This window comes from Haliotis rufescens, unplaced genomic scaffold (genome assembly GCF_023055435.1).
Source record: "Haliotis rufescens isolate VD_foot unplaced genomic scaffold, xgHalRufe1.0.p SCAF_28, whole genome shotgun sequence".
In the NCBI taxonomy this organism is placed as follows: Eukaryota; Metazoa; Mollusca; class Gastropoda; order Lepetellida; family Haliotidae; genus Haliotis; species Haliotis rufescens.
Window position 1 is genome coordinate 200,256 of NW_025963979.1, and position 27,941 is coordinate 228,196.

Consider the following 27,941-nt stretch of genomic DNA (forward strand, 5'->3'; position numbering starts at 1 on the left):
CTTTATTATTTCCGACATGTTGCGCATGCGTATTCTATGTTCCTTCTCAGTTCTTCGTCCGCCATGTTTCACCAATTTTCTCGGCCCTCCGGCCACCCCATGCTACCTCCTCGGAGTTGTGCCGGCTGTTGCTTAACATTCATACCTCATTCTTTCCTCTTTGGCATTTTATTTCATAATCTCCCCCAATTCATTTTCACATTCCAATCATAATTCATATCCCTCTTCGCAGGCCGGCTACTGCCCCTGCACACACACAGCTCTTTGTCAGGCCGGCTTGCCCCTACAATCAGCTGCTTCCTCACGGTTGTCCAGGCCGGCTTGCCCCTGCAACCAATCTTACAAAACTTATATCATTCATAAGCAACAACCGAGCCAGCTCCCAATTTGTGCCAAGTTTTATAATAAATCGTGTATTTTTACTTCTTGTTTTGTTGTTTCTGCACAAATGTTGTTTTGCGTAAATATTGCTTCGCCACTGTATAAGAAACAGATTTCAGTTGGAACTATATTGGCTACTGTCACTGTCCGACTGACTCATTACTTACCCTGTGACGTAATAAATATTAATAAGCGCATTCCAGGAAAACTCGCAATGTTTAGGTAATGTTTGTTAGAGAGGGAAAGCGATTTTCAAGCACAGAATTCAAGAATGACATTATATGATAAAGAGGTTATCACGCTTGTGTGTTTGGGGATAGTAAATATCCTGTATTAGGAATAAACACTATGTATTTAGGCGAGCTAAATACATAGTGTTTATTCCTAATACAGGATATTTACCATCCCCAAACACACAAGCGTGACACAAGGCGAGCTAAATACATAGTGTTTATTCCTAATACAGGATATTTACCATCCCCAAACACACAAGCGTGATAACCTCTATGTCTTTCCATGTAGTATCAAGGCTATAACACAAACATAAAAAGAAATAGAACGTGTTGATTTCAGTTGACTCATTTATGTGTATATGCGATCCCTGCATAAGGTAAAATCTACTCTAAACATTCCACTCACTGCTATCGTATTTTATAAAGGCAGGTTACCGGAAGTGATGTCATATTAGTGATATCAATATCAACTTCATTGTACATATTTGTTATTTTCTTTGAAGTGCGGGTGAATTAGTACACAACACATTCATTTCATGAAGTAGTTTACTGTTTAAATCTTGAATTATAATTTGAATATCTCTTGAATATCTTTTCACCCAGTTAAATAATGCACTGCTGCAAAATGGATACATGAATGTAGAACTGTTACAAATATTTTCTAAAATGCTACAGAACTTATGAAACTCTTAATAATCAGCTGTTTGTTTGAACATAGAAATTGACATTCATCATGTTATTCTTCCTGGAAGATGCTTTGTGAATGTAACACACTGCAGCATATACATATTTCCCTTTGAGAATCGTGAAATATTCATTATGGCAAAGTTATATAAAAAGGTTAATCAAATAGCCACTTCATGTCTTAAATTAAATGTACATGTATATATGAAGGAAATTTGTCACATAATATTTTTATTAATGTATACACATGTGTAGAAAAAACTGTTTGTTTTACATTTGGATTTTATCGTTTGATTGGCGGAACATTGATGTCTAAAGATTGCATCAGGTGCATGTTAATAAATAGGGGCCGACCATTTGAGATTCATGGGTGGAGGCGGGTCATGGGATGTTGGGGTTTGGGTGTGCGTTGGTGGGTGGGGTGTGAGGTTGTGGAGCTGTTGTATTGGTAGCCCAACATTCTCTTCTTTCAATCGAAATTTTCTATACTATGAATGACTATTCGAGGTAATATACTGTTACTTTTTTGTGGTACCGATTTCAGTGTTTCTTATAAAATGGGATGAAACCTAAAAGTACCTGGTTTCAACTGGCCAAAGGATACTTTCAGGATCATTATAGGTCATTCTTCTATATTATCACAAAATCTGAAATATATTTCTTCAGGTCATTTTGGATGACAATACAGTAAAGTACAGTTATAACGAATTCAAAGGGACTACTAATTTTAGTTTGTTATAACCGTAGTTCGTTATAAGCATATATACAGTATAACAACAGCAAATAGTCGGGACCCAAAAGTAAGTTCGTTATATCTGTCAGTTCGTTATAAGCGTGTTCGTTATAACCGTAGTTTACTGTAGTTCAATATCCCAGAAAAGGAACTGATGTGGTTATCAAAATCGATAGCTGTGTGTGAACTTTGTAGGTACACATAAATAAAAATATACCAGAATGTATTGTCCTGAGCCATAGCATATGCTCATCACGGACATGTCAGATACTGAGTTACAATGGCTTACAGTTAAGCATTGCGGAGTTATGGCCCTTTTTGTCTTTGTACATGTAGACCTCTCCCTCGTGTTTTGATGTCATAGCTGAAACTATTTTTCACCACATAAAACAATTAAAGTATGTTTTCGTTGTGAATGTGTCACGTTATACAAATCATACAATTTTAATATATCTGTCATGATGTTGTTCGGATATACGATTGTATTTTGTTCGCTCACAGTTTACATAAAGCTGTCAAATAAAACAATTCATTGCACTGTACTGTATCTATGTACGATCAAATGTGGCTACAAATTTTAGAGGCTTTTGCGTTGGCAAAACAGAAACTTGAACAACATTTGGCACTTTTTGCTTTTCAAGCCAGTCTTTAATTTTCCACCTTTGGGTTAACTATTCAATAATATACAACTCCGTAAAATTGAAAAGTCAGAGTTTGGCCCAGTACCACGAGACCGCAATTCTCATACAGCGTTGATTTTTCAGAACTATGAATCTGAAAATTAACTCGGCGGCCAGGATTCCAGTGGCAATGTAGCAATTCAGAGATCTTGCGAGATCTAAGTTGTATGCAACTTGCCGCCATATGAATGCCGAGTTGAATACAACTTCAATTCGTACAACTAATTGCATACAAGAAGTTGTTTCAACTAGATGTACCTTGTGAATACCCCTTTAGATTATATAAGGGGACAAGAGGGTGTTTACGTATTCCCTGCCTAGCCCATCTTGGAAGCTTGACCACTGTCACCACTGGGTGAATATATATAATTATCACTGACTTTTGCAAAACACCACTGTATTTTTTTATCCCCTGCCCAGCAAAGTTGGCGGGGGATATAGAAATGGGCTCCGTCGGTCCGTCCGTCCGTCATGTTTCGTTTCCGGAGCATAACTCAGACACCAATCAATATTTTTTCATGAAACTTTGCAGGTCTGTCAAGTACATCCTGAACTGGTGCCATTTGCTATTTAGAAATTTTAGAAATTTTTATATTTTACGCTTTCATGGCAGCAAGATGGACTTAGGTTCCAAACTCTTCTTTTTTTTTACAATTTCCATGACAAGGTTAGGGTTTCTTTAGATTTAATTATGTCATAAATTCTGCAACAGGGGCGGGGGATATAGCCACATTAGTGGCAAACTCTTGTTGTCCCCCGCCGCGTGAAAGCGCTGAGCGGGGGATATAGTATTCACAACCGTCCGTACGTCTGTCCGTACGTCCCACCTGTTTGTTGCCGCGATATCTCAAGAACTAAACGCTGGATTGTCTTCATATTTGGAACTATGGTGTATATACAGACACCGCAGACACCAGTCGGTTTTGGTGACCTTGACCCCATTTTCAAGGTCACAGCAGGCAAATCTGCTTTTGGAGTTGGAAAACGGTGTTGCCGCAATATCTCAAGAACTAATTGCTGGATTGTCTTCATATTTGGTACTATGGTATATATACAGGCGGGTGACATTTCGTCACTTTGTGACAAATACTTGTTTGTATTTGATACTGACCAATGCCATCAGATGATAAAACTGTCATTGAATATTGTACTACCACTCTATTGTGTACTGCCATTGTAATTGCTGTGCAGTAATTTTTGTTGATTTGTAAACCTAGTTAATTTTGTAATACAATTGTTAATTGTATACTGTTTGTTAGTTGTTTGTTGCTTTCACACAAAGGTTTTTTGCGTACAGATTTCTGGGTTAACATATTGTTTCAATTTAGGAAACAACACATACAGTTGTCATAATGTGTTTTAATGTTTTTGTCCCCACCGCAAAGGCATTAGCCTACAGTGAATGTGTAACACTTCATTCTGAAGACGGGGGTTGCACCTAATGCTTTGGTGTGCACTGTCATCAAGAAAGTATGGTACATGTCCAGGTGAGGTATTTTTGGTTACCAGTATTTTATGACAATGCTTTAGTCATAATGATTTTTTGATTTTTGTGCTTATTATACTTGATCTCTGGTAGGAGTCAAAAGATAACAGTGAAGAGAAAGTGAAGAAGAGTGAGAAGATTCATAAGAAAGTTGTTTCACCAGAAACAATCGAGAAAGAGTTACCTTCATCACCAGCAGCAGCAGTGGCGGCAGCTGTTGTGACGACCAGCAAGACTACATTGACCCAAGCACCTACACTCTCTCACATCTCACTGGTAGATGATTGCACAGAGAAAAAGAAGGAGCAGGAAACAGAAGAAAGTGTTGGTAGTAGTCAAGTTCCACTCAGTACAAGTATTCCACCAATCAACCAGACCTTCCAGAATGTCAACACAACACAGTCCATCCCATCTTTTGGCAGGTGAGTTAGTTTTAGTAAACTGAATTAATTAATCTGACATGGTTGGTTGCATATGAGTTTGTCGGATTAACGAGTATGTCGGATAAGCAAAATTAAGTATCATCAACAATTGTGATGAAAAATTGGACAACTACATGATATATACCAATACAAACACGTAATGAAAAGATGAAAAATGAAATATTCATATTGTTATGTTACATTGTTAGCGGAATATGTTTATAGTCCAGGCAATCTAGGCCATTTTTTCACTAAACTTGGAACAAATTGCAGCAGAATTTATTTTACCATAATGCATTTCTACAAGGTCCCGAAAACAACAAACTAAAAGTCCCAAGCAATCCCAGTTTGGGAAATATGTCTAATTTGCATAATCCAATATGGCCACCAATTATCAATATATCTTGCATATGTCAGATGAGGGTCAATGTTTTGATGAAAAAAAGGCATGTGTTGTCTTGCGAAATATCCATGTTATGTTTCTAAAAAGATATTCACAACTCGATTATTTTCGATTATTGACAAATCTGCAAAAATTCAAGATGGCCGCCAATTTCAAGATGGCCGCCAAGTTTCCTAAATGTGTGTTTACACTGTTGAATCGTTTATCTCTAAAACAGTGTGCTGGGACTTATATGCATATAACTTGGCACACTAACTCACTGAAGTATAGTTAACACTTTTAGATAAGAAATTCCGTCACCAGAGCCCCCTGGTGGCCCAACATTCCAAGATGGCCGCCAAGAGTTTGATGGCTAGACATAGAATGTCAAGACACTGTTGGTCTCTGATGACATATTTGAGTGATTTGAACTACTACATTGGGGTAAACAGACCCAAGGATGTATGTAGAATACTCAATCATTTGAATAAATCCAATATGACCACCAACTATCAATATTTATCTCTTAAATGACATGTTTTGGCGAGTTTAGATATCAATGTTGATTGTTATTGTCTGAATCTACTTATTAACATGACAATAAAGGCTATAACAAGTTTCGTTTTCATTCCTGTAAGTACTTGTTGGAAACAAGGATGACCTATATGAGGTCCTCTCAGAATTTACCCCAAACCAGTTGTTTCACAAGAAGTCGATGAGTTATCTCCCTTGTAGTTCATTTGCTGAAATTCAATATAACCACCAAATACCAATATTTGAATATAAATCTGAAACTTCATATCCACTCCGCATTCCGTCACATGATTATGTGATCCATGAACATTATTACGTGATGAACAGTGGAAAAAATGTCACAGTGAATGCTGCAGCTTGTCGTTGCAGGGTCATTATATACATGTACCTCGAAAGTCTCAACAGGTTTGTCATCCCCCAAGAAATCTGGTAACTGTTTATTGGTACAGCTTGTACCATGGTATTCCCTGCACACATCATTGCAAGTGAGACCATATTTCCGACAAGTGCATCTTCGCATGTTACAGTCTTTCTTTGAAATTACAGCAGATAATATCAAGGAGCGCTGAAGATGCTGCAGTCTGATCTGACTGTGTTGATAAGCAACGTCCATCTGTCCTGTGCCATCCCCGCTCAAATGGATTCACATTGGACCCTTTCCACTCCTTTATCAGGTAGTTGACATAGGGGCTGTGGTTTCTTGCGACTGCACAGGTTGCTGGCAGAGTTTATGGCTCTGCATGTGATCAATTATTAGCCACCTTCTCCCAAAAATCGCTTGTATCATAAGCTATGCAGTCCTTCCACCTTATATCCGCCATATAAAGACATATGTTCACCTGCTTCGGTGATGACTTTTTCATCCCCAGTTTCCCTGTTTGGCTGAAATGTTTAGCCTGATGGCAGAACAAGGCATCGTTCATGATTTTCTTCACTGCTAGACCCTTTCCCAAGCCACACAGTCGAGAAGTAGTGCCAAGAATTGCATGTAAAAAGAGCACATGCTCACATACATCACTGCCCAGCAGCCGCTTTGATTGATCATGCACCAAATCCTGTTCCTTCTTGAAGCTTGCTTGGGTTCTGGTGCCAGAAACGTTATGTGCTTCCTTTTCAACATGATGAGGAAGGAGGATAAGCAAATCTGTGTCATCTCCAACCAAGACAGTGTCTGTTTTTCTTGCAGATGTGACAGCGTCTTGTTTTGCCAGCTTCTCCAGTTTGTCACCCAGATAGGCAATAAAATGCTGTTTGATTTTTGCTTTGTTCGAGAATTCCTCCTTCTACGATCGAATGACCATTTCCCCCGTGAAATAATCTGTCTAACCACAACAGGCCCCTGTTCTTCTCATGTGTGTGGCATCTTTCGTTGAAAGCCATGAAGCCATTGGCCATACAAGACAATGTTAGCAGCTTATTTCTGCACAACATATAGATGGTATATACACTGTAGTTCAAATACGTGATATAACGTAGAACATCTTGGTCGGGGTAGCCCATGAAGTATAGCACTACCATCAAGAATGTACTGGACATCTTCATGGCCTAATTTCACTGCAAGTTCGTCAGCTTTGGTCTGCAGTAACGGACCACTAAACGGAATTCGCCGCTGATTGCGTACAGCCAATTGTCAGTGACACTTGACACTGACTGAGATTTCTCAGTTCGCTATATACGTCACTAATAAGTGATAGATGGGCTTGTCGCTGTATCCGTAAGTTCGCTGTAGAGAGTTTGTTATATACGTAAATTTTATATGATATTATATAGGAGATAAATCAGGGATTTTTTAACAGTTTGTTGTATCCGTTTGTTCGCTATATCCGTGTTTGTTATATCAGTGTTCTACTGTACTGTGTTTTGAATGTAGAGCTAGGGTACCTGTAGATTTAACCCTGCTAAATTGAATTTTCAAATGTTAAATTTAGCGCGGTAAATTCTACAGGTAACCTAGCTCTACATTGAAAACACAGTATGTTTATTTCCATTCTACCAAGACTAAATAAAACGCGAACTCTTTGGTGTTAGCAAATATACTGAGTGAAGCGGCATGGGTTGAGTTCAGTGTTTTGAGTGGGTTATCGATCTGAATTACGGCATCACTGAACAAAATATGGTGCTGTATATACTCAAGCAGTTTGTTTACACCGTAATACTTCACTTGAACATATGACAGGCATTGAAAGCATATAAGCACGGCAACTTGGTAAGCTAACATGAGGTGGGCATCCCTTAGGAAGACAAAGCAAGCTTTGTAAGGCTTTCTCTCTACATCGCACGTCACCATTATGACGTCATATCGCTCATTGTGACGCAAAAGATATGACGTCACAGTCGTATATAGAAAAGCGCCAAAATTCCAAGCTCTCTGTTGTCTCCAAAACGTAAATATATTCCCTTTGTTGATTTCTTTCGTGTTTTTCTGCACGAAATGTATTGCCACACATCCTTTGAGTATTGTAGGAACTGCATCTGTACATTTTGTAACCTGTAATTGTAGATATAATTATTTAAATATGCCTACCGACAATGGCCAATCAAGTAAATTCCAAATTCATGGTAGAATTCTTAATCATGCAACCTCTGAAGCTCAACACAAAACAACTGTTACAACTGACTGTATGACTGATTCAAAATACTTTAAAAAGCATAGTCTCGAATTGAAGTTGCCAGTTTGAAATTGGTGCCGCAAAGCTCAAGAAACCTGATCGAGGTCTTAAGACTGATAGAGGTAATCAAAATTGGAAAACTGGATACAACTTTAATGGTAGTTCTGTGGAAGTTTACCACATATTTGTCTACATCCTTGGCAGTATTCCAGGATTGGGCCTTTTGAGGCGATTTTGATTATGTAAACCTTATAATTGTCAATAAATCTTGTGAATTATACCTTAACTCTATTACATCATAGCCATAAATTCCTGTTTATGCTGAGAACCACACAACAAATTTTAATAAATTTACAACAGACGTCCTCTTCACTGCCAACATATCTAATAGTTGTGAGGGAAACTCCATCCCTCGCAAGAGACACCACTGCACATGTGCAAGGCGGGAATCACCTCACTTCTTTCCTGTGTGTCCAGATGACAACAAGGAAAAATGTTTGTTTGATACATCTGTACACGTGATTGCTGTTCCACACTTACAAGCCACACTAGATCATCACAAGCTCCACTAAAGACAAGCAGTGAGCAGTTCTACAAACAGAGAACAAGGGGGTATGGGAAGGCAGATGTCTCTAGTAAGTTATTAGAGAACGTGTTAAGGGATGAGGACTTCATCCCCAAAACAGAGGCCCATCTGTTCAGGTTGTGGGCAACATCAAATCACTGGTGACCCTCATCCTAGGTGCCTATCATGCAAGAAAAGCAATTGCATGCAAACATCAAGGTGCAGTTATTGCAAACCTTTGTCCAAGGAGAAGTTTGAAAAACTTTCTAAGTCATGGCTCAATGACCCTGACTGTAAAAATAACACTAGAGCATCAGCAAAATCTTCATCTGCTTCCTGTAAAAAAGAAAAAGTGATTCATTCCGTTGTGACATCTAAAGAGAATCATGTGGGTGACAAGCGAGTGTCGCGTGGGGACGCCGTCTCTACTTCTGAGGAGAGATCTCGTCGCTCATCCCACTCTCCCAGTATAGTTAAGGAACCGATGTACTTTTCAGGTTTTAACATAACCAGTCACATACATCCAGACGTCTGGAAATGCGGATAATCTTGGAAGAAGTAACTGATCTCCCCTCTATGCCATGTTTCCCCTTTAACTTTAATCAGTTCACAGAAAAAATAACAAATTCCATGTCTGTAATGATTGACAAACATATGCAATCAATGTCTCATGAAATCTCACATTTAAAAGAATCGTCGCACAACACGAGATTCAAAAGAGATCTGAGGCTGAATATGACAGGGCATCCTCACACAGTAGACACTCACGCAGTCAAGATGAATCATTATTAAGAGAACAGTAGGAGAGTCATATGAAGACATCGAGAATCTCATAGATCCCCTCCTTACCATGCACTTCATAGGGTAGATCGTGAATCACAGACATTGCATCGCAGTGAGCACAGAAATACACACCAGTCCCCATCTAGCCACTATGATAGACGAGCTGACAACAAAACTCGTGCAAATCATGATTTCCCAAGTGTGCTCCATCCCATACCGTTACACAGTCCAGTTATACAGGCGGGGAAAGCAAAATAGATGTTACGTCACAATCACACAGTTATAGAACACGTGATTCCCGCTCCGCTCGCCATAGATCAGATGACCAGGAATATTCTACCCCAAGCCATATTTCCTACCCCCAGCGCAGCCTGGGCAGGGGTTGCAGTTCCATCGCTAACACTGGTTCTTCATGCAATGGGGACTCCACTTCGGGGGATAATTACAAACCAAATAATTATTCCAATAAAGACATCATTGCAGAACTTTATAATCTGATGCCGGCCTTAAAACCAGATAGCAAAGATAACCGGCTACCAAACCCTTGTTAGAATGTGCTGGGTATGAAGAACCTGTCAGCAAAGCTGAAGCATTTCATACCCTCCCCTGTCCGTCATACACTGATCACGTCATCAAGAAAATCGAAGTATCCTTGAACTCTTAAGCGCAAAATATCAGACTTGGTATGCCTGCTTTTAATAAAAGTGCTTACAAGACACACACTGCTCCCTTCGCACAACAGCCTAGTATTGATGAAGATTTTTATGATCTTGTTAAGAAACCTAACACCAGGATGCATGTTGACATGGCCAAAATCAGGGACTTCGACGACATCAATAAACAAATGATTAACATCAGTTCATATATTAACTTGGTTGCAGCTGGAATTCGCCACATCATCCCTCCGACCCATCAGAGCGAAGGCCTTCTCTTAGATACCACCATGGAGATGACACGACAGCAGGCCGGGTTTATTCACAGCTCATTGGACCATATGCTGAATATGCAGGAAGATTTTCAATCAGCACAAGTTTGGATATCAGCGCAGTTCCTGCTCATGCAAAGAAATCATCTGCTCCAGAGCCGCTAAGAAGATCCATGCTATCACAACCTATCACAGCTCCACAGATATTCAACACTGAAGTCATTGAAAGAAGCCAGTGCATCATCGACTAGTCAGAAGTTTCAAGACTCCACAATCTCATTGGCATCCAAGATCCAGAAGCGGCCTGCAGATTTCCAGCATCAACAACAGAATCCTTAATCTCATCATGTAAACTCTGGTCGGGATTCTTTTTGAGCCTCGATCTACATGAAAGGACAGATCGTTTCACCCCAAGAATAAGAACTCCAAAGATGATCATCCCACTTCACAAAAGGAAGAGGTAGAGGCAGAGGAGTTTCCGAGGGGGATGCCGCCGAAAATGACTCAACCAGAGCACTACAAATTCCTTCAGACCCAGCCGACATTGCCTGCCCATTGCACAACGATCTAGAACTTCAGAATATCAACGCTACAACCACATTGAATCCTGTCAAACTAGCCTGTCTCATAGACATCGACCCAAGACTGGCCAAGTTTTGCACACACCCTACTCCAGGACCAGTAGGAGGTCGTTTTATGCAGTACACAGACAAAGTGGAAGCCATCACAGACGACTCATGGCTGCTGGAAGTAGTAAGAAAAGGTTACAAACTTCATTTCTTAAAATGCCCAAGACTAGTTATCCATTCTACTAGACCCTGATTCCATATGTCAGGACGAAAGTTTATTGCAGCAGATGTGGCCATACGCAAGTTACATGCAAAAGAAAGCTATCAGCGCCTTATTCTTCAGAAATGCAATGAATCATAGATCTAAAACTCCTAAACAAAGATTACCTGGAAAAACCTCCTCCAGATGGAATCTATCAAGAAGTTGAAGAATGCCTTAAGACAAGCAGATTAGATGATAAGCATAGATCTCCAGGACGCTTATCATCACGTCCCCATCCATCCATGTCATCGTCGATATTTGCGCTTCGCAGTCAACGGTCAGAGATACCAGTTCAGGGAACTTCCATTTCGGCATATCCATCGCCCCATGGTTATTCACCAGGATCACAAATCCCATCATCGGATTCGCCCACCTAAAACACAGGTAACACAGACTTATAGACGATTTCCTATCAGGACAAGTCGCTAATCTAAATACAGTGTGCCTTATTCAGCTTCCTGGTTCATCCTAAAAAAACAGAATTAGTACCCACACATGACATCACTTACATAGGCGCAAGATTTCTACTCAACATGGGCATAGTAGCCCTTCCTGAGGACAGATATACAAGATTAAAAGACATGATATCAAGCGCACTCGACCAGTCCATCAAATCAAGACGCTGGTGGATGTCTTGCCAAGGCACGCTCACCTCCATCCAAGATTTGACCTACAGAGACTACACTTACGGCCCCTGCAAAACTGAATGAACACCACCAAAGACCTAGAGCTAGAAACATTAATTCAATCCCCGCCAGTACGAATCTCAGAACTACATTGGTGGCTGACTCATCAGAACGTCATGCCAGGTATTCCACTCTCATATCTCCCCCCTCTACATCAACTCCACACAGATGCGTCAGGAGAGGGTTGGGGTGCCCATGTGGACGATATAACAGTACAGGGAAAACGGTCCACCAAGAAAAGGAATTACACATCAACTGCCTAGAAATGAGAGTGATATATATAGCTCTAGAAGCATGGCTAGATCGTCTATACCACTCATCAGTAAAGATTGCTACAGACAACTCGACCGTGGTTGCTTACATACAGCATCAGGGGGGCACAAAGTATCAGCCGTTATTGCCTTGGTAGACTCAGTGAGTTGCAGGATTGAAGCAAGACACATACCAGGCAAGTTGAATATCCTAGCAGATTACCTATCCCAGAAAAACAAGATCGTACCCATCGAATGGTCATCACATCCCGAAATATTCAAGTGGATAACCTCCCTATAGGATACTCCAAACTTAGACCTATTCGCCACATGTCTCAACAACAAACTACCAATCTACGTCAGCCCTGTACCAGAACCGCTAGCTCTCAAGGTCTATGGCCAGGGAGGAAATGTTCGCTTACGCATTTCCCCAATGGGCTCTTTTAGACAGTGTTCTGAAGAAAATAGAAGAGGCAGACTGCGTCATGATTCTAATAGCCCCGGCTTGGCCAAACAGGGCTTGGTTTCCAAGGTTACTACCCCTCCCAATGGAAGAACCTCTGAAACTCCCAGTATGTCTCGATTCACTGAGACAAACGTAATCAGACATTTTACTGCCGCCTAGACAATCTCCACCTTCAAGTTATCTCGAATAAGATGCAAGCCACCGGTTACTCTAAATCAGCTGCACAAAGAGTGGCAAGCTCATGGAGACCAGCATCGTCTGCCCTATACAATAACAGATGGGACAAGTTCGTCGATTGAAGAATAAGAAGTTCTTTAGACGTGGAGATAACGATAACTATAGTTGCCCAATTTTTGCTATACCTCAGAAATGACAAGAAATTTCAACATGGCACCATCGCAGGCTATACATCCGCAGGCTATAGATCCGATGACCTATCTGTAGTTACACACCCAGTACTGAATCGACTCATGAAGTCTTTTGCACTGGAAGACATTAAAACACCACGTATATTTCCAAAATGGGATCTATCTATAGTATTGTCAGCATTGAAGAAACCACCTTATGACCCCATAAGTAGAGCGACATGACTATTAGTTTCCAGGAAAACCCGCTTTTCTCATAGCCACAGTCTCCATTGAACAAGTCGTAGCTAGCTGGCATTTGAAGTCCCATAACAAGTTGTCAAACTTTTACTTACGAGACATACAGACCGATCTGGATGGACTATACACACTGGGACCCTTGGTGGCAGCCCAGGTGATAGTCTCCAAGAAGCCTTGCCACCCCTTCTATCGCGAACTTGGGGGGGTGGGGGTGGTGAAGATTTCAGAATACCTGAACACAGGTGATGTCATCACCGGAAGTGACATCATAATATGTCTAACTATCACATTTATGGCTCAATATACAGTGATCCCTCGCTATTGGGCTCTTCAATAAAGCGCTACCTCGGTTACTACGCGCGGTATCGCATGGGTCCCAAAATTTATGTACACTTTTAATACTGAGAGTTTTACACAGCCGTGATTGTATAGTTGTTCGTTGTTCATTTGCACATAACGCTTCTCATTGCATAATCAACCGTTTATCGCTGAATGGAGTTCTAATAATCTGTTTGAAAACATCCGCGGCAAGTCCCGGAAATACGATTGTTCTACTAGTTAACTTTTCACACTATACATCCTTTGATCTTAGAAGCGTATGCATGCAATAAAAGAGAACCACAAGTGAAGTTTATTTTCTTAATTAGTGGGCAATCCAATTTGAGGCGACACTGTCAACTCACATGTAGTTGCTGTCACAACATGGCGGTCATTCCTTTTGATTCGGATCAAGTAACCGTATCAAACCAATTAATCTGGCTTGAATGTGTATCTATATTTGCATGAATGTGTATGAATGCGCGTAGTGCTAGTCAAAACTCTCGTTTTCCGTATTTTAAGCAACATGACAAATCAATGCCACTGAATCACTCTGTACTTGTGTAATGAATTGTGATTGGCTCTTCACTCATAGTGTCTGTAACTACCATTATCGATCGATATTTTCATGTAAGTAGACTACATTCACATTGAATGTGACAGTTAAGGCTTGTAAATAATAACAAACGGCGAAAACATAATGGATATATATTTTTACACTATGAACGGTAAACAACTTGTATCATTGCAATGTGCAAGACAAGGCGAAGATCGTGAGATTGGCCGAGCGCGCTCCCCAGCCTCGGCCTCGGTTAAACGGCTCATCCTCTATAACGCCCACCAATTATTTGGACCCCATTGGTAGCGTTGTAGCGAGGGACCACTGTATATGTATATCATATTAGTAATATAACATCTTCTATGTCCAGCCTTATAGTTTGGCTTTAGACATATTCCAACTACCTAGGGATACTAGATACCAGATCCGACCACTCCCTCTGGTGTATACTGGCTATGATGTAATAGAGGTAAGGTATTCACAAGAATTATCTAACAATAGTTATCATTGTGTATAATTCTAAGAATACTACCTCTATTACATCAGGAATTAATCCCTCTTGCTCCCCAAATATCTGCATCTAGTTGATGAGTGTTATGAGTTGAAAGAAGTGAGGTGAATCCTGCCTTGCGCATGCGCCATGGCGTGGCTTGCGAGGGATAGGGTTTCCCTCACAACTATTAGATATGTTGTCAATGCAGAGGGCGTCTGTTGAAAATTTATTAAAATTTGTAGTGTTGTTCTCAGCATAAACAGGAATTTATGGCTATGATGTAATAGAGGTAGTATTCTTAGAATTATACACAGTGATAACTATTGTTAGATAATTAGTACAATTTGTAAAGGACAATTGGGTACCACGTAACTAATGTAATATTTAGGATAACACTTCCTTAGTAAAGTACAAATTTTAGTACTTTTTTGAACCCATAATCTCAGAGTGAAGCACCAAATCGCCAACACCCAAAGTCAGTGATCTGACCCATTCAGCTACCAAGACTTCCATAAAATGAAAGTCTGACAACTGGTAGTCAAGATCACATACTTTGTGTACCCCTCTAAGTTTAAATGGCATTGTGTATTCATAATTCGGTACCACATTATGCTAGAATGATGGTATAACCCTACTGAGTTGGAATCAGGGTTTGAGGTTCATTTTATTCTTTGCTGAACTGAGGTTATCTCATGGTAATGAACCAAAAGTGGGGTAAAAGTAACTAAACACCATTTCCGAGTTGCACCAGAATGGAGGAATATGTCATCTTCTGAGGATTTATTGAGGTAGCTGTTTGCACAGGACTTTGTTTCTAAGTTGTTCTGCATTGGACTTGTGTTTATTTTCCAAACTGGAAGGGATGTTGTTCAACCGGAAGTGCTAATGACTTTGTTTTTAAGTAGCCGAGGCATATGAGTTTCTATTTCATATATAACGTTGGGCATGTGTTTTCCCAAACCGTAAGTGATGTCAGGAAACAGGAAGTGCTCATTACTTTGTTATTTAGGTAGCTAAAGGTCATAGGACATTTTTGTTTCAAAGTTGTACTGCATTGGATAAATGTTTTCCCAAAGTGGAAGTGATGTTGTTGAACCTGAAGTACTAATAACTTTTTTATTAAGTTGTTTATTAGCACAGTTTTATGTTTTAATTCACTATGTTCAAACAAACATAAAACATTTACTATGACAACAAACTCACTTCACTTATGGGTAATGCCTACCGCTGTTGACAGGCGAGTGGGTTTATTTACAGAATCATACATGTAGCATGCAACTGTAACTCTTTCTGTAACAAAAACATATGTTTTAATATTTTTGGCACATTAAATCTTTACAAAATAATACTGCAATATCCTTGTGTAATATCACGCTTAAACTATTAATTTGAAAAATTACTGCAAAATCTTCTTTTTGAATTTATAAAGATAACTTATCTATCTGGACGCTGGGTCTTCTTGTGTATCCAAATCCATGTCCTGACTTCTGAATCACCTCTCTGTGGGATCACTCACTGAAAGATTGGTTGGTTGGTTTGTTGTTTAACGCTGCGCTCAGCAATATTCCAGCTATATGAAGGCAGTCTAAAATAATCGAGTCTGGACCAGACAATCCAGTGATTAATATCATGAGCATCGATCCACGCAATTGGGACAGATGACATGCATCCACCAAGTCAGCGAGCCTGACCACCCGATCCCATTAGTCGCCTTTTACAACAAGCATAGTCACCTTTTACGGCAAGCATGGGTTGCTGAAGACCTATTCTACCCCAGAATCTTTACGGGTCCTCACAGAAAGAAAGCAATACCCTCCTCCATGCTAAACAGCACTCAATGCCGTGCGGCAATTTTCCATTCTGTTTTACCTGCTATTTGGGAACACTGCATTAACAGGCGGTCCAACACAGACGAGCATTACACCAAAAGTCTGATTACCTTTATATGCATATATTTTAAGAAAGACAAAGACAGCTCGCCTGTGTGACGTTGAGGCCTCGAGTGGTGTTTCATACACCTTGCCCTCTCCTCTGCACCATAAGCAGATGACACCGCCACTTTCACGTGCACAGCCTTTTCCAATTGAATTCGATACCGTATTTAACCGAAAGTAAATACATTTATGTTCTAATTCACTATGTTCAAACGAACATAAAACATTTACTATGACAACATACTCCACTCATGGGTAATGCCTACCGCTGCTCGAATTAAAAGAACGAGTCTATTCAGCAGATGTATTTCAACTATTTACAATCCCAACATTGATGACACACTCAACAGTTCCGATACATTGTCTTTGATATAACCATCTTTGACCTTGTCTGATGCCCAGCGTCTGTGTGGCTTGAAAGTCTGTCTGTAACTCCGGCGTTAGCTGCAGCAGTCCTTCTTTTGGGGCATCTTCAGATTTCCCACGCTCTGGTATACGATAAAGGTTTATTCTCTTTGAGTACATACTTTTGTTCAGATTTACAGAAGGAATGTTGACGAAAAATATATTCATTGGAAGTTTCCGCAATATTTCCAGCAATCAGGTACCTGTTTAGCATATTTACTGGACATAGATCTGAACCTGTAGCAGTGATCAGACCCATCCCTTTAAATGTCAGTTTTACTGTTTTAAAAAAAAATACTCATGAAGCCATCCTTGAATTTAATGCTTGACCGTCTGACAACTTCAGAAAATCTGAAAAAAACAGCAAAAGATAAAAGTGACATTGTTAAAAACCTTAAATCAAGTTTTTTTTAACAAATGTAACAACCAACTTCTTAAACATGTCACAATTAACAGGTTCTTTTTTCTTGACTGGCGTACTACAAGTTCTTAATGCCGCTTCTCTGATGTTCACAGTTAAATTATGTTTACAAGGATCTGGCAGACATGCAAGGTTGCATGCCCAATTAATTCCGTAAATAGTTTCCATGACAGATGGAGTTTTCTTACCTCCCTGAATAAGTGATGTAAGATACAAAGCAACATAAAATGGATAAGCAGGCAAACATGTTATCTCCTTAAATTTTGAACTCCATTGTTTCCATCTATTATATCTACCATACTTATAGACTGTCGCTGGGGCCTTAGACTTGAGAACTAAGTCTGGTATATGTCTGGCTAGTTCAATAAGGTCTGTATGAACTAAATTGTTCTTCAGCTTCCAGATACCGTTGGAGAACCTGTCTGAAACAACAAACACTGATCTCATGGAATAATCCTAACTTCTAATGCGGTACCATCAAATTTGTCAAACAAGGATTTCTTGCTACCGCCTGAAAATGCAATACTTTCATTTAATTGCAAACTATCAGCGATATAATCTTTGAACTTGTCATCATCAAAGAGAGAAGTCCAGAACACAGCTGATTGCCACCTAGGCACTACTAAAGTAATGCTAGCTTTTCTTTGTAGAGCATATCTAATAGCCTTTGTCACCAAATGCACAGGGGGGTCAACCCAGTTGTTATCTTATTGCCATGACTGTGTAAAAGCATCTACTGCTTCTGGGCCAGGGCATCAAGATCTGCACAACTTAACATAAGAATGACTAGCAAATCTAGACTTTGCTTTCTATCCCAACTTGAACCTCTTTGTATTACTGAATACATGCGTCTAGTCAAATGTCTGCAAACATCCCCCAAAACTGGTGAAAGAGAGATAATTCTTCCTGTTAAATTAGCCAGGTTACGTGTTGTGAATTGCGGTAAACCTGCCAAGAATCCTGCACATGTGTTTTTCACATTATCTAATCTCCTAAAAGGAATAGATATCACACCTGTATCAAGATTCCAATTCAGCCCTAGCCATTCAAGGTGTCTGGTGGGTTCCCAGACTGACTTCCTGATCCTGGATAGCCTCAGAGACAAAGTCGCTAGGTTTTACAGCAGAAACGTTGTTCTTACTACAAGACAAGAGAGGCGACTCCACAAAGGGGATAATGTAACCTTCTGTAATACATGTAGTTCTAATGATGAATTCTGGAGCTTCTATTTTCTTCCAAAATGAGATGTGCCTCTTAAGATTTTCCTTACCGGGTAATGTTATGCTTACATGCTCTCGTGTCTGTTCTTTCAGGGTAAATAGGTACAGGTACAAAATTAGTACTTATACCTCTGGTTTCAGGTGTGACTTTGTCTAGGGGTGAAACATCAAGCAACTACTAGGCTGTTTTGACATTGAACGGGAGACCTGTGGCAAATCCATTACTAGTTTTTCTTTGAGGTCTGATCCCCTGAGTAATCACTGCTCCTTGCATGCCTCTGCAGGCTGAAGCCCTTGTGGTGGGTTGACATTACTTGAATGTGATGACCTCTGGGCAACTGCAAGGGCACAGAAGGCTCTCCAGTGCCCAAAGGCTCTGCAAAAGTAGCATTGTTGGTTTGGAAGTGGTGTTTTCCTAGGTTGAAAACAAAAGGGCTTGTTCTGCTTAACCTGAGGGGCCTGTTTAGGTAATTCGCTGTTAGGATTAGGGAAAGTTGCAGAAGGATAAGGACTATGGCCTCTACCACAAGATTTCAAAGAAGTAGGGTGCTTTCTGTGCTGTGCCTTACTTTCTGCTCTCTTGAAACGTCTCTCTTCATGCGAGTTTGAAGCCAACTCATCCCCTTCCAACTCTGAGACGACTGACCAACCGACTGGAGGTCTGTCTGCAAATCTAATATGCTTGTTTCTCTTACTTATGTAAAAGTAGCAAAAATCTCGGAAAATCTAAGGTGGGGAAAATTGTTCAGTTTGGGTATGATCTTAAGGAGGTAAATCAATATAAAATACAACGAAAAAATTTTAAAAACTTGATGTTTCATTTTTTGTTTAACCATATTATGTTAAATATTAAAAGAAAGTTGTTGTCACAAGCAGTCCTGTGTATCTTTAGTTTGTATCTGATCTGCGTAAATGTACAAAAATCGGCCTTTGGAAAAAAAAATGAGGGAAAAACGTATATATCCACATTATATCTATATAGTTTTTGTTTGTCTTAACTAAATTTATTTAATAATATTAACAATTGTTTATTTGTTTGAAAAACCTTCATTTTGAAACATTTCCTTTTTAAAACTTATATGTCAAGTAAAGTTCATCAATAAATGTATACAAATATAAGTTTCCTGACAAGTAGCGCATGGGCGGCCATGTTTACCATGGAGACAGGCTAACAAGGTCATCATCCAGCACTTATATGGCACCATTCTGTCGTTTTCATGTCCAGCAGGTATGTACCACTAAGTAGTTTACAAGATAAACCATCATGGACATCATAAACAAATGGAAGTGCCGTATAAAATTGACTGAATCATGAAATATATCAAGATAAAGAGTCCTCTGTTTGTAAATGTTTCCTGCCAAACTTTTTGAGCTAAGTACTATGTACCTATGTAACCTGGAAACTTGAACCAAAAGATATTTTAATTTTTTTTTAGTAATCTTTTGCATTTGAAATTTTATAACGTACTTTACAATTTACATTTTCTGGTTACTTTAATGATGTTATGTACCTTGTGAAGTGGACTGGGGACATCATGCCGATGATAACATAGCTGAACATTATTTAAAATGGGCCTGGCACCTAAAATGTAATCTTTGTGCAAACACAACAAGCAATGAGATAGAATGCAAAAATATTTAATATACATTATAACAAACACATACATATAATGGTTTTGGCACAAACTTGGGAGCTGACTGATTTTATCACAGACAAGGGCTGACCGAGAGCAAGGTGCTGTCCTGGAGCTGCTATGAGGCTCGGACGGTGATCTGCGGACCGGGGCTGCGACCTGAGCTCTGGTGCTAGCTTATTTACAAGGAGAGGGACGACCGAGAGCTAGGCGAGGGTCCTGGGGCCGCTGCGGCGGCTCGGACAGTGGTCTGCGGACCTCTGTTGCTAGCTTATTTACAAGGAGAGGGACGACCGAGAGCTAGGCGAGGGTCCTGGGGCCGCTGCGGCAGCTCGGACGGTGGTCTGCAGACCGGGGCTGCAACCTGAGCTCTGATTTAGACTTAGGAGAGAAAAGGACACTCTAGATGAGTGGAAATAGCCCAAAGCAAGTGATTGGAAGGGTACCCCCTTACAAGAGTGAGTGCCCCCAAGTTGTGCTAGGTGTGGTAAGGAAGGTGCATTGTGTGCAACAATTTAGAGCGGGATCACAAGATACATAACATCGTACAAAGGAATAGACCAACACAACCTATTCAACGCAGCTGATCGGAGATGTCCCCGTAACTAGGTATTTATGGACAAGTAATTAAAGACAACTGAGCATTCTTAATAACGTCCTCTGGGGTCCGAATATAACGTGTAAAACAGTCTGACTGCCATCTGCCCAGTGTTTTTATGAGGTGATCTTCCATACGAACAGTTGCAGCGGAGGTCGCTGCCCCTATGCAAAAAGAGTGTCCAGAGTATTTAGCTGCGTCAAGGTGTGCATGTTTCATGGTCATCTTAAGCCATTGCAGGAACATGGTACGGGAGATGGCTTTTCCAACACAGTCAACAAACAGAGGATAACTGTCCCTGGAACCATGTGATAGTCTTACTTGTATTAAGCGGTTCAAATTGGCAAAAGGGCAAATGGTAGAGTGGTTGGCAAACGAGGGAATGACCACGCCCTGTCTAAAAATGTCTGTCTTTGAAGCTTTGAGCACCAGAGTACACTTTTCTGTATTATGGTCTATGGTGACATCAGATAGGCTTAAATTGGTATTAGCATCGAAGTCACGAGAACATGTGAACTCGGCACATCGTAGAAAACCAAAGAAGGCAGTGGTGCACATGACCTCCATTACCAGATCATCAAAACATCGTAGGTTATGGGTAAGCGTTTAGGCACACCCTGTTGTTGTAGTTTCTTGTATCCATGAAGTAGGGTTCGAAGCTGATTTAGACCACCAGTAGACATTGAATCGAACACTGTATGCACACCTGCCTTCAGATAGGTAAACCGAATACCCGCAAGATAGGATTTGACAGTGACATACTGTAGTTTTGCCTCACCGAAACAAAAGGCCACATATTGTTGCAGAAGTGCAGAATTACTGGTGGCAGACCCGCTGCTGCCTGTGTAAGGCTTGAGCATGTAGAGTACAGGCTATATCTCAGGGGAAAGGCAACGTATGACTGAAAGCCAGAAGCATAGGTGGTCTTGGTTCTGGCCGCCACTGCAGCATCCCATAGGGTGTCTAGGTGTCTTGCCAGACCCATTTCCACTGTGAGTGTTGTGGACATGGTGTTGCTTGTTGTGCCGCATGTGGAGCAAGTTTCCGAAATCTGGCAATCTGTAACCGAGACAGAGAATCAGCAATTTGGTTTGACACGCCTGGTACATGTTTGGCACATATCACAAAATTGTCAGAGGCTGCTAGTGAGGTAACCATACGCATCAGAGGCATAATGTTTTTGCATTTCGATCTACCCTTGTTGATTATGTTTACTGTTGATTCATTGTCACAATAGAACAAGATTCTTTTCCCTGACCACTGCTTGCCCCATAATACGGCTGCTACTACAATGGGATACAGTTAAAGTAGCGCCATGGATTGACTGTTGTTTTGGCAATGGGCTTGCATAGATAGTGGCCAAGGTGACGAAAACCAAGCACCCTGAAAATAACCTCCAAAACCTAAAGTAGATGCGTCGGTATACAGTTCCATGTCAGAAGCCTGTGTCCTGGAAGAGTCGTGAAAGAAAGAAACACCATTCCACTTCTGGAGAAACACATGCCACATGTGCAGATCAGAACAACATTCACCAGAAATGTTCACTCTATGGTGCAGTTTTTAAACGGATTAAGATAGATCAATGAGGTAAGACACAAAGGATCTTCCTGGCACAACCACTTTGCAGGCCTAGCACAGATGTCCTATCAGAGACAGTAGTTGTTGTTTGGTACACTTTCTCTTGTGACTGAACTCTTGCACTAACTCCGATATTCTAGCCAACTTGTCCAGGGGTAGTCGGGCAGTCATGGTATTCGAATCTAAAATGATACCTATAAATATTCCATCTCACAGGCTGGTCCAACAGTTTTATGTGGGGATAAAGGAACTTGCAACTTGTTGAAAGTGGCTGTTCATGTGTTCATAGTAATAGAAGCTTGGTAGTTGGGTTCATCAATGGTGAGGAAGTCATCCAGCAAGTGTAAAACGAAATGGACCTTGTAATTGTTTGTGAGGATCCGATCTAATTCTTGACGGACAAGGTCTGTTACGGTATCGGGTTCTTTCCAGGCGCTCAGATTGTTTTGCACTCCCAGGTAAAATTGGGCACTGTTGCAACGAGAGGGTGAAAAAACGTGAGTCAGTCCATCACACAAGTATGTGACAAAGGTCTGATCAGGGTGACGCCTTAGTTCCTCTTGTATGATGTTGGTATTGAGTGGTGTCAATTCCTCTGCCAATTGTCACTTGTTGATGCCATGTCCCTTATTGGAAGTAGTGTTGGATTTTTTGCAAACCAGTTTGTTGTGATTCTTCCCGAAACAAGTGGAGCACACATGCAGAAAGTTGCAGCGAATACGCATGCAGCCACTGTCATTAAAATTGTTGCAAACCTCCTGTCCCTGGTACCATATTTTTTGTCGACCATGTGAATTGGTGGAGCTGTTTGCAGTGCTTGTGGAAGTAACATTTTTTTTTCCCAAGCTATGTCGTGGGCTGACTTGTTCGCAGATGTTCGTCAACATGGATGGACATGTCGCGGAGTCATGGCTGATGCTACTGCACAGGTCACATGACCTACAGCGAAGGCCAGAAGTACAAGTGGTATAAATTCTGGTGTCCGGAACGCCCCGGGTGATGTGCGTACCCCTCTCAGCCAGAGCAGTAGTATAGGTAATGGGAGTTCTGGACCACTTCCACTGGAGCCAGATTTATATACCTATACTGCTACTACAGATGGAATTTTTTATGCAAAAAATGATGATGCAATTTAACGATAGTCATGAGATTAAACTAAATTGACTCTAGCTCACCACCACCTGGAGTCAATCAATGCTTCTATGATATAAATTTTTATAGGTAATAGGGGTTCTGGACCACTTCCACTGGAGCCAGATTTATCTATATATACCACCACTACAGGGGGAATTTTTTATGAGTAAATGATGATGCGATTCTACGATCGTCATGAGTCATATTAAAAGAAACATCAATATTAATTAATAATGAATAAAATTTACTATAGCCCACGAGGATATTGGAAAGGTATAGGAGCAATAAAAAAAATTAGCCACCGCGGCTAAGGTATCTAAAGATGTGGCCAAGGATTGGTTAAAGAAACAAGCAATGTGGCAAATATACTTACCAGCCCCGCGTTATATACCGAGGAAGAAGTTTGATATTTTTACAACAAATGAAGTTCATCAGGCTGACCTCTTGTTTCTTCCCCACGATAAGGTAAGACGCAAAACGTATAAATACGCTTTAACGATAGTGGATGTTGCTAGTCGATATAAAGAGGCTGAGCCATTAACCTCGAAAGAATCAACAGAAGTAGCTAATGCACTGAGCCGTATATATAAACGCGGACCACTAAAATGGCCTAAGCTATTTCAAGTAGATCCCAGTTGCGAGTTTATGGGATCGGTAACTAAACTGTTAACAAAGCACGATGTCGAAATCAGGCGTGGTGAAAAAGAGGCCCACCACAGTCAAGCTATAGTTGAAAGATTTAACCGGACATTAGCGGAACGTTTGTTTGGCTATCAGTATGGGATCGAAATGAAATCCGAATGATTGAGATGAACCGAATGGGTGACACGATTATCAGCTGTTGTATCAGCGCTGAATAATGAAGTAACACGATTAATCGGGTAGAAACCATCCGATGCGATTAAAATGAAATCTGTGACTTCCAAATCTTCAGCACCGAGGAGAGGCAAAGAACGAAAACTTCCGGATAGAGTAAGTGTAAGATATTTATACCAGCCCGGTGAACTCGAAGGAGGCCTACGTCGCGCAACGGATCCGATTTGGTCCCTTAACACATATAAAATTAGTGGATTGGTTATGAAAGAAGGAGAGCCTATTCTTTATTATCTTAAAGATGGACCGGGCAGGGCATTTGTACGAGAAGAGTTGTTCATAGTTCCAGATGATACAGTATTACCGCCCTAAATAACCATAAGCATAGGTAGTTACACCATCCTTATCAATCCATCTCTTTGTATCTAAGGGGGATAATGATGTCTTGTTCATTTTTAATCCATATATCCTATGATTGTAACTTCTTAAAGAGTTCATCTTGTGTTTGAACGTTCTACCATTGAATAATGATTCTTTATACCGTTCGTGTTTGATATGCTTTTTTACCACATACTTCTTAACACCCTTAGCTTTTCTTATCTCTCCATTATCGGACTTCTTTATAGAATACATCTTAGGTCTAATCCTACATACTTCGCTATAGGGGTCCCAGCACATTCATCCTTCATCTTACCTAACACCTTTTTATTTACTACGCTGTGCAGTGGATTATCTTTAGGGTAATCGCTTGTGTCGTACATATCTATTTTTTCTGCCATATCTTTATACATAACAACTCACATCTATCGCCGTATTGCTTTTTAAGTTCGTTGTAATAAAAGTCATACATTAAGTGTTTTGACAAGTCGAGAATACTCATACCGACGAACACCGGTCTGTTGAATTTTATATTACTCTTCTGCATATGCACCGCGGCTAAGTCGTCATCGGATATCTTGCTTCTGTTAAAAGCCGGACTGGCTATAAGTTTCCTGAGTCTTTCTTCCTCATTAGATCTGACCAATTTAACATCAACACGCTTCCTTAGATTCTCCATAGTTTTACCAAATACTGAGTTATTCATGAGCTTATATAGATTCTTTTCTAAATCGCTGGTAGCTATCTTTCTTAAATCTGTGTTCAGCCTTATATAGGGCTCCATCCAAGGGCTTTGATCAAACTTTAGACCTCTGTGTATTTTCTTTAGTTTCATACCTAACGATAGATATAACTGGAGATTTCTGTAGTGAACTATATATTTTGTCTTATCCATCAAATTTGGTACGAGTTTTTCTATGTTAGCGAACCTAGTATTACCCATCAAGGAGTGTTGATATTCCGACATTCAATCCTCTGAATTGATGTATCTAATGATGAGTTTATAGTAGCGGATTAGGTTATAACTTCTTGATTGCTTTGGAAATATGGTTCCATATATTCAGTGCTATCGTCTTTGCTACTTTTACTCAATGACATTTTAATCGTCAGCTGGTATTTTATACTATGTAAATCATCTAATTCCTCGTTAATTTTACTTGATATGATGGGCTTAATATCGTTAACATCCAAGTTGGAATTGATATCCATCTTCCAACCTCTTAGATATTTACCAATGCTGGCGGATGTGGATACAAATTTTAATTCTTGTTGTTTTTTGTCAACATCGTCATGTTGTTTTTTCTCAACATCATCTTGTTGTTTATTATCAACATCATTATTATCTAGTAAAGCGATCAATTCAGCTTTTCTCATTCGAGAATAACCCCTCAGCCCACTGTTTTTTGCTTGAGCTTTGAGTTCTCTAACAGTCTAGGGTTTGTTGTATTCCAAACCGAGTAAATCGATCAATTCAATTTTTCTCATTCGAGAATATCCATGTAGACCACGTTGTTTTGCTAAAGCCTTCAACTCTCTCACAAAAACCATTGTGGTTTAATGGTATATGCAAAATGATTCATTTGTCTAATTGGTTATTTTTCATATATCTAAATACATATTCTCCCCAACCTATTCCTCTCATTGATGTAATCTCTCTTCCTAGCGTAAATAATCTGGTTCCTGAACCTATCAGCACCGTGTTTCTTACATAAACAATAACGACCTTTGACCCCTATCCCACATACAGAACATGTATAGTTAATGTTTCCCCACCTGATGTAATAAGAGTGTATACTTCAGTAAATACCAACAGAACGTCGGTTACATTGAGTCTGCTTCCCCATGAGTGTAAATCTGCACAGATTCATGGTTATACATCTATCATATCATTTATCTAAATGCAAATCACATCTCCACTGGTGAGACATGGCTATTTATAGATTAGCAGTCATAGTGACTCCCTCGCCAGCCCTAACTAGGTCATGGTTTATGCGTGGTTATTGTGTAGCTATAAATAGCCACAGCAGTAAACCCAAATATTATGAATATTATCTCTCGGGTTTTTCTGAGCCTCTGATTGGTGTATAAAACTGACTTATTGTTGGTCTCGGCATTGGGTCAAGTTTTTTCCAATAAACGAGGAAGTATTCGTGCATGGCAGATTTGACATCCTTAAACATTTGAATTGAATGTCCCTCCCTACGCAGTTCATCATGAATAAAATCTAATCTCTCCATTCTCCGTCTGGTCCATTGTGACTGGGCTGCTTCAAGTTGTTCTAATGCTTTATTATGTCTTTTCTGCTCAGAACCTCTCATACTAGAAAATAAAAAATTACTCCCCGAAAAAGCTAGAGCATTAACAACAGCTCCACCGACCATCATTGCAATTGATGCCATAGTTATATGAATATAATATATTCAAATGTTTAATTACTTCAGTATGTCTTCCGGGATAAGCCCTTGTTTGATGAGCATATCTTTTGTTGCCATAGCCAATCCAATATAGAGAATGACCATACCGATATCATAACCATTAAAATCTAGCTTGGGAGGTGTGACTTTAGTAATCATTTTAGATATACGGGCATAGCCAATGGCCAAGCCGATGACCACCGCTGAATGATACGTTTTGTTTACCAACATTTTACCGTCTGTAACTGGAGTAGTCATGCTTCTTATAGCATTATATGGGGGCTAACCTCTAATTGAACTTGTTGTGTAATCGGGGGTGACGTTTTCTCTTCTCCGGTCTTATAAAACAACCTTACAGCCGCTATAGCAACAACTCCTACTAGTGCCCAAGTTTTAATCGGACAACTATTTGAATTATGCATTCGTTTCGCTTTCCTCGCAAACCCCCCCTTCCTACCAGCCGCAATTTTTCTGGGATTCTTAGTAACTCTGGCTTGTTTTTGTGTTTGTGGTTGTGGTGCAATCACTGGTATTTCCTCATTCACTATCTGTTGTGTTTGTGTTGCAATCGGGGATATTTCCTCGTACGCAATCTGTTGTGGTGTCACTTGTTGAGTCTCCATTATTATTAAGTGGGCACGTATGTTTAAATTGACAATACCTAGCCGTTATTAAAGCGTTGGTAAGTGGAGCTAAGAACATTCCGTATCTATGATAAAACTCACAGCTTACTGAGCTTATAGCGTGTTCGATGAATGGGTCTTTCTCGAGAGATTCGCATAAATA

At 40.1% G+C, this 27,941-nt stretch overlaps 1 protein-coding gene across 1 annotated transcript in view; it reads left to right on the forward strand.

Annotated features, from left to right (window-relative positions):
* The window catches only part of LOC124117405 (cyclin-dependent kinase-like 2), a 304,230-nt gene that overhangs the window by 175,151 nt on the left and 101,138 nt on the right, over window positions 1-27,941 (forward strand). The window contains exon 8 of the mRNA XM_048402623.1: window positions 4,291-4,619. Within this exon, the coding sequence (XP_048258580.1) occupies window positions 4,291-4,619 (329 nt within the window). The remainder of the gene's footprint in view (window positions 1-4,290; window positions 4,620-27,941) is intronic.